The 8,507-nt window shown below is 34.8% G+C and overlaps 1 protein-coding gene across 1 annotated transcript; it reads right to left on the bottom strand.

The window, feature by feature from the left end:
* Positions 1 to 5,050: 5,050 nt before the first annotated feature.
* On the bottom strand, positions 5,051 to 7,546 carry LOC134270138 (phospholipase A and acyltransferase 3-like; the record flags this gene model as incomplete). The annotated part of the gene is made up of 4 exons (XM_062752316.1): positions 5,051 to 5,143; positions 6,382 to 6,511; positions 6,803 to 6,992; positions 7,450 to 7,546. Coding segments are annotated over 4 exons (510 nt in total), but the record flags the coding sequence as incomplete, so codon positions are not given.
* Positions 7,547 to 8,507: the final 961 nt, after the last annotated feature.

Genomic DNA, 8,507 nt, shown 5'->3' with positions numbered 1-8,507 from the left:
TCAAAACGTTTACAGTTTATAAATATACCATTGATTAATAGATAGAAAGTATTACTTGATAACAAATATTTTAAAAACGATATTTTTTTTTTAGAAAATTGTATCAGAAAATCTGCATATTTAAAGAAAAATACACCTGCTTAATTCTATCCTTTTGTGAAAACCAACATTGTAGAAATTATATATGTTTATCATTGAAGGGAAAGTTGGACGTAAATGGTCTCTGAAAGGCTGTTATTGAAAGCATTACATGTATAAAGACAAGACCCCTATAGAATCCGCCATTTGCAAAGTACTTTCACTTTCAAGTCTTAACATTTGGACAAAATAAACAGGGAAAACAATCCAATCCCAACTTGCCCTTCTTTGACAAACATATTTTGTTTCTGCAATGATGGTTTTCACTAAGAGCATGGAATTTTAAAATTAGATGTATTTTTTTGAAAATATATGGATTTTTAAAAAGAATTTTTCTCAATTAATATTATTCCAAGTATTGTTTTATCAAGTGATACTTTCTATCTGTTAATCAATGAAAAATTTATAAACTGTAAAAGTTTTAACTTTATACCTCACATAGATTTGAGGCTATTGTAAAAGTAAATTTTTGGACATGTTCACCTTTGACGAAACCTTAAGTTACTGAACTAACGAATACCCGTAATATCTAAATTTTTGAAAAATGATTTTGTTAAGATGACAAGGCCCTAGTCAGCAGGAGTGGGTATGGCTGTCTAATATCAAACAAAAATTTGATGAAAATTTTAATTAAATCTATCTTCAAAAACAAGGTTCGTCTCTGATATACATGATGATGGTTGTATTTTCTGTATGTACCGAAATGTGAAAAAAATAATATTCAAAAAGGCGACAAAAGATTACAAGGGAAAAAGTGTAGCAAGGCCTAGAAAGTTTTAAAATATCATTGTAAACAGCACGTGGGTTTTGAATAGTTTCTTTTTGTGTGCTGAACAAAGGCCAATGAAGACACCCATATAACTGTCAAGTGAACCAATCAGATAACGTTGAATTTTTCAAAAATTGAAGAATTCTTCACCATGAAGAATCAATTCTTCGCGAGAAATGGAAGCATTTGATTGGCTGAATAAGTAGGTTATGTTCTAAAAAGCGCAAGATGATAATAGTATTTCTCATTTGTTTGACTGCTTTTCATGTTGGTATTTTGTTAGGGTTACTTTGTGAATCTAGCATCATGAAAGATATATCCGACCGTAAAAGTAAAAGAATTTTCTTTTCAGTAGTAACAATTTACTATTTTAAAAGATGAACAATACTTTTTTATCTTGTCTTTTGGCATGATTTCTTTATGCAGCATTTTTATTTTTCGGCGCTACATTTAGACAAAACCACGACGAGTACGGAAAATATGCAAAGTACTTCGAAAAATACTCTTCTTTAAATTGTCAGTTTGAAAAATTCAACTCCATAGTACCAAAGAAAGATGGATTATTTTAATTTGTAAATACCTATGGTGAAATCATACAGATGTAACATCCTATCATTTATTAATGAAGTCCAATTTAAAACATCGACTTTAAAACTTTAAGATGATAAATATAAAGAATATGTACCTTTAACATGAGATATTAAATACATACAAGCAAATTCAAAGAATTGTGGTCCCCCGCTTTCGGTGTCTTTTTGGGTGAGATGTCATTTTTTATGACATTTTGTGACTAATATGAACGCCCTATCATAAGTCATCTATTTAGAAATTACCACTGAACTCCAAGGTCAAGGTCAAAGGGTTAACGTTCTTTGTTATTCAATCAAAAGGATTACATATGTGAAGTATGAAAGCCCTAGCCCTTACCTTTCAAAAGTTATGGTCAAGGTTAAAGATTTCTCATAAGTACAAAAAATCTACAAGGTCAAGGTCAAAAGGTCAAGCTTGTTGGTATCAAATGAAAGGTCTTGCCACAAAGAATACATATGATAAATATGAAAGTCCTGGTATCTATTGTTCAAAATTTGTGGCCGAGGTCAAGTTTTGAAAAGTGGGTCAAACTCCAAGGTCAATGTCAAAAGGTTCAAAGTTCTTGGTATTCAATGAAAGGTCTTCTCACAAGGATTACATATGTGAAGTACGAAAGCCCTAGCTCTTACTGTTCAAAACTTATGGTAAAGGTTAAAGTTTTTACATAAGTACGTAAATCACCAAGGTCAAGGTCAAAAGGTCAAAGTTGTTGGTATCAAATGAAAGGTCTTGCCTCAAAAAATACATATGCGAAATATGAAAGTCTTAGTATCTACCATTCAAAAGATATGGCCAAAGTAAAAGTTTGGAATTTTTGTGTAAAAGTGGGTCAAACTCCAAGTTCAAGGTCAAAAGGTCAAATTTGGTGGTACCCAAAGAAAGGTCTTGTCACAAGGAATACACATATGAAATATGAAAGTCATAGCTCCACTGAATCAAAAGTTATGGGCAAGGTTAAAGTTTTTGTGACGGACGGACAGACTGACAGACTGACGGACAGACGAATGAGATTTAATGTCCCCTCGCTTTCGCGAAAGCAGGGGACAATAAGAGATATGTCTCGTATTAAAGGTCGGTAAGGTTCATTTTATTGCAAAAAGAATGTGACCTTAATTTGTGCGAAAAACCATGTGAGCTTAAAAAGTGCGTTGAACTGTATGACATCAGTTAGCTGCAAAACTGTAGCGTTATGGCTTTATATATTAGTCTTTGGTCATAAACCATAACGCTACAGTTCTGCAGCTAGATATCAGTATGATATTAATGGCATTTATTAAAAGTTGGAGAGTTCATGGCTGACAAAGGTTAAAGATTTAATGTTTCTAAGAAAATTAATTTATACACTTTACAGATTTGTCATTGAGAAAAAACAAAGGTTGTTATACCCCCCGCTTAAAAAGCGGGAGGGTATATATAATTGACATGTCCGTCCCTCAGTCTGTCCGTCCGTCTGTTACGCTTTGGGATACCCTCTCATACCATTGATTGAAATTTGATGAAACTATCACAGAATCTTTATTACATATTGCCATTGTGCACCTTCTATTTTACTTTTTGGTCGGACACATATTTTAGGTATTCCAGAGCAAAACATTGACACTGCCATTTTTTTGAAGGGTACCCATCTCTTATCCGCAACTCCTCCTATACCACGGAATAAAATTTGATGATACTTTCACAGATTCTTTATTACATGATGCCATTGTGTATCTCCTATTTTACTTTTTGATCTGATACTTATTTCGGGTCTCCAAAAGCTATAATCATATAGGAGGCAGGGGGTATCAATAAGTGAGCTCATTGCTCACAGTACCTCACGTTTATTTTGTGAGAGAAAGAACTGATCTAGTAATATCACCATAAGCCTGATATAAGTTTTTCCTATCACAGTATGAATAGCGTGTGATGTTTTTCCTCCATAAAAATGATATCTAATGTCTTATAGGGTATTATTCTGTAATACACAGCTCCAAATTATTTTACATCTGGACAATTTCCTCACTTTTAAGCCTGTTTTATTCATAACACCATTCATGTCAACGAATGGAAAGGCTTATTATTATTAATGCTTCTAACTTGTCTTTCAAGTATATACATTGAAAGTATAATAGGAGAGAATAAAAAGTATCAATAATAACACTTCGTATATTTGTCAAGGAAGAAAAACAAATCAGAAAAAAAATCTGATGAGGAATTTTTAAAGAAGTTGCTTCCATAACTGCTTAAAATTCTAGATGGTGCGTTTCTTTAATGTCGAAAATTTCACGCAAAGACAGACCCCAAAACCATAAGAGCTGGGATCGCGTGCGAAGGAAGTGTAAGCATCCAGACTTGGCAGTGGTTATAACCTTTGATCAAGTGAAGGAGTTGATCCTTACGTCGCGGACTTGAATCCCTCTGAAAAGCACTACACAGCGTGAGGGACCAGTCGTGATTGAAATAAGTCGCTATTAATAAATATGTAGTTCTTTTGCCAATCCCTAGGCACTTAGAATGGAAGTTTCTGGTCTTTCGGATCTGAACCCGCGTTACGACAGGTGTTTGTTCAATGATTCTAAGTGTCGAATAAAAGCCTTTCCTCGGTATAGTTGACGTCTGTACATGAGTGGAAAGTTCTCGAACAGGCGTAAAAAAATCATTTAGCAGTTCTTTCTCTTGAAGGCCAGTAACAAATCTTTTCCCAGTAAGGAGTAGAAAAAAACAGTAGTTTCAATTTTGTTCTTTTCATGACCGGTCGGCAGGGGATGCTCACTCCTCCATGGCACCTGATCCCACTTTTGATGTTTTGGAGGTCCGTGTTTGCTCTGCTCCTATTTTGTATTGTTCTATCGACTTTGATATTGAATACTGTTCGTTACCTCCATATCCTTCATGATCACATGGGTAGCAGTAGATTTGGAGGGGTGAAATGCAGCGCCAATGTGAGCCACGTGAGCTCTATCATTTTGGCATCAGAATAAATTGAACTTGTAAGTACAAAGATTCATTGAATGTCCAAAAAAGGTGGACCTATTCGTGGTCGATTAACAGCAAAAGACATTAAAATCGATTTGTGTCGTTTTGAAGTGATACCTTTGACTTGCATCGAAAGAGTAAATCAAGATTAATTTGTACTCAAATCTACCAATTACAATGTAAAAGTAGGCAATATAAACGAAATTACAATGTAAACGTAAGCAATATAAACGAAAAGAACAAGGAAAAACTTGATCGATTGATTGATAGTTATAGTTCAATTCCGAGTCGGCAAATTGTCGCCCATATTTAGGCGGTAAAAATATTACATTCTGTGGCCAGTTTTAAATATTGAACGCTTTTATTAAAATACATGATATTACAATATAAATATAAAACTTTGGAAGTAAGTACTGAATATATCAAATTATCCAAATCTAACAAAATTTTAAACACTGAGTTCAAGAAGTAATTTTTCTGGATTGAAAGCTAAGGTTTAATGAAAAAAAATCTGAGATTAGAATAAATAATTGTAACTAAATGTTCATTGGGAATACAATATGATGAACATATTCCAGTTTTCAGTCTTGCTCAACCTTAGTCCTCCTTCTCACTGAACCATTCCATTAGTATACCCCTGAATATCACTGCGGCTAGTCCGACCATCAGATAACCTAAGGCATTATCTGCCTGTAGAGGAAGTTTAGTATATAATTAAACTGATATATATGTATAAATAATTTAATTTTGTTTGTATTCTCGCCTCTCATTGGTTGATTTCCAAAAAGGAATGCAAAACATTTTGTATAATCTGGTTTGGTATGGGGACACACCCCCTTGACAACCAGCTTAATCATCTTATCCATGCAATCCCCTCATTTCCAGTCCTCGGAATCCATAGAAAATTCAAGATTTAATAACTTTATCTTTAATTTCAAACACATACTCGATCTTACCTCATGTAAACATGGCTGCTAGATCTATGTATCAGTTATTACCTCCCCTCGCTTCACATCACTTCCGTTACTACGGTTGTATGATTGCGCGGTAAATTTGAACTCGTAAAAAGCAACACAATTTTACATCCAAAGTTGTTTAATTATTTTAAAATTTAAATTATAAGGAATGACTCTAATTCTTGGCCATATTATCGAGTATAATCTGGTTTGGGTCAGTCTACGCTTTTTATAATATATGGCCAAGAATTAGAGTCATTCCTTAAATAGAAAGCACAAAGAAATTCACTTTTATAAGGAAACCCAATTCCACCCCAGCCCGGGGTTTAACTCTCAACCTACGGAATCTGTCTTCTAGCAGTACAGGAACAGTGCGTTAGACCGCTCGACTTTCTAGGCAAGTTGCTTTCGATGCCGATGGCGTTCTCACAGCGCCACCCTATACTACACAGTCATTAATACATGTAGAAATGAGATACAGTGGAAAAATTTGTTCAACCGGTGGGTCTGAGGCAAAGCCCTGGCTGTGACCCAAGGGCAAAATCCCGGAAGTTCCTGGGTTTTTGTGTATTTAAGTAGTTAACCAGGCACAATAATCATGATAATAGTGGTATTGGTTAGTTAGGTAACAAAGCATGGAGTTAAAAATATTAGTCATATCATACTCTAAATGGAGGGGCCAGGACCGAAGCCCCAAAAGCTCCAAGGTTTTCGTGTATTTTGATAGTAAAATCAGCCACAAAAATAGTGGTATAGGTGAATTATGTACCAAAATATGGCGTTATTATTACTAGTCATGGCATACTTCGAAAATTTTAGGGAGGGGCGTGCGCCCCCCACCCCTTAAATCCGCCAGTGAAATATAGCCCTTTCTTTCGATCAATCCATAGATTTCTCGACTTCACAGAAAAGCCTATCGACCACGCATTTCGTACTCCGTACCTACAGACGGCTGTTATTAAGGATATATACCTGCTCGGACCACTCTACTCCGTATCTACAGAAAGCTGCAAAATGTTCACAGTTTTTCCAGAGGAGATTGTATCCGGTTTCTCCAATTCTTCTTATGGCTTCTTCAACTATTCTACTTGCTGGGCGTGGCCTATAGTTTCATTTTACAAATTATTCAGTTTTTGGTTGTATTACAGGGTAAATTTTTTCTTGTGAATGTGAAATTCATGTATATGAGAATAATCACATGTTTATTAAATCGTGCAAATGACTCTTTTTTAGAAACAAAATTACGAAATATTTATTAACATGAACTATCACTTTTACTGTACAGTGCAAAAAGAACAAGAATACAATTCGTTGCGCTATTTTTTGAAACCAAGTTCTTAAAAGCCTTATAAACTTTACTGGAAAGATGATTATGACTTATTTTGCTGGGAACCTGTATTTCCTGTCCTTGTCGTTGTTTATTTTGGCCTTGGAATCCTTAACCACTTTCCAGAAGTCTTCCCTTTTGATCATAGCCTTATTGTAAGTCTTTCCGCTGATGGAGAAGAAATGGGAAGGGTTTGAGTTTCCATCGATTCCATCATCATCATCGATACCAGCTAAATGTACAACCTCTTCGTCCCCTGTTGATTTTTGTGAAAGAAGAATATACTGTTATCTACATTAACTTTTATTTAGCTCTTCTAGCGAGTCAAATTTTTTAATGAACTTTATATATACAAGGGCCCTGATCTGGAATAATAAATATATATTCTATTCTATTCTCGTATATTGTCTTTCATTGTCAGAGACAATTTTCATTTTTATGTTTCATGTGTTTTCCAACCTAAGCATAATGTGAAAGAAACTAACAAAAAAAGAAACAATACTTCATACAGAAGAAAAAATACGTAGGACCTATAATCGATTTCAATAGAATGATTTTCTACTACTAGTATTGATAATGAAAATTCATTTTCATAGTATTTTATATGATTTTTTTTTTAATTTGCAAAGCATGCTAAGACAACGATACCTATCAGAATTTTTTAATTAAAAATAATATGTAATTGAAATGAAAAAGAAATCCATGAACATTACCCACATAGACAGCCCAGTGTGAGTACACTCTCCCTCGGGGGAATTCCAGTAAATCCCCCGCTCGTGCTTTATTTAGATTGATTGATTGATTGTTGTTTTTTTACGCCGAGTCGGGCATGCTTTATTTAGAACATTCCAGTTATGTAAGCAGTTCATGACTATGTACCCAAATTACCGATTCTAAAAAAGAACAAATATAAGTAGTATAAGGGGCCTAGATAGGCGGGTCAATATCTAGGACATGGGCCCTGGGGGGATAGGTGGGTCAACTGAGTGCAGCCCCTGGGGGGATAGGTGGGTCAAGGGAGTGCAGCCACTGGGGGGGATAGCCGGGTCAAGGGAGTGCAGCCCCTGTGGGGGATAGGTGGGTCAAGAGAGTGCAGCCCCTGGGGGGGATAGCCGGGTCAATTCAGTACGTATAGCCCCCGAAATATAGGGTGTGTTTACACTATGTTTACATGATACACTACGCTGCTACTACGATTCACAACGCTGCTACTACGATTTTGGCAGCGATTAAAGTTTGTTTAGGGCCGTGTGCAAAAAATATGCTTACCTATGCATTGTGACGTCATACACTTGTAAAATTAAAGTTTCATTTTCACTTTTGTTTCTAAGAAGTGAACTTACATTTTCAGAAAATGTAGGACTATCTTTTGTTTTTTCTCTCTTTTACTATGATGATTTTCCTGCTGTGAAGCTTTTCTTGTTTAAAGCTCAATTTCTCTATGACCACTGAAGTAAACATCCTGATCAGTGATGCATTCTTGCCATGTGAATGTTGAGACTGTGTTCATTTTTGAAATCTCCTTTCTGACAGACATATTCCACAGGTAAGTTTGTCTTATTTTTGTTTACATTTCCTATGAAGTTTATCTTTGCATTTAATCATAATTATCATATGTAAAGTTCTGTTTTGAATTTAAATACTGTATTTATCCTCATTTCATGTGATTTACAGTTGTATAACCTGCATGTAACTCAGAGTGCATTTAATATTTCTATGATGGGTCATTCTATAATTGAATTTAAATCAGAAAAATGTTCACTAAATTTTG

This window comes from Saccostrea cucullata, unplaced genomic scaffold (genome assembly GCF_032062105.1).
Source record: "Saccostrea cucullata isolate Sc308-1 unplaced genomic scaffold, CSIRO_AGI_Scuc_v1 ctg17713, whole genome shotgun sequence".
Lineage (NCBI taxonomy): Eukaryota > Metazoa > Mollusca > Bivalvia > Ostreida > Ostreidae > Saccostrea > Saccostrea cuccullata.
The sequence above is the reverse complement of the archived record's forward strand: the minus strand, read 5'-3'. Positions and strand labels throughout refer to the sequence as shown.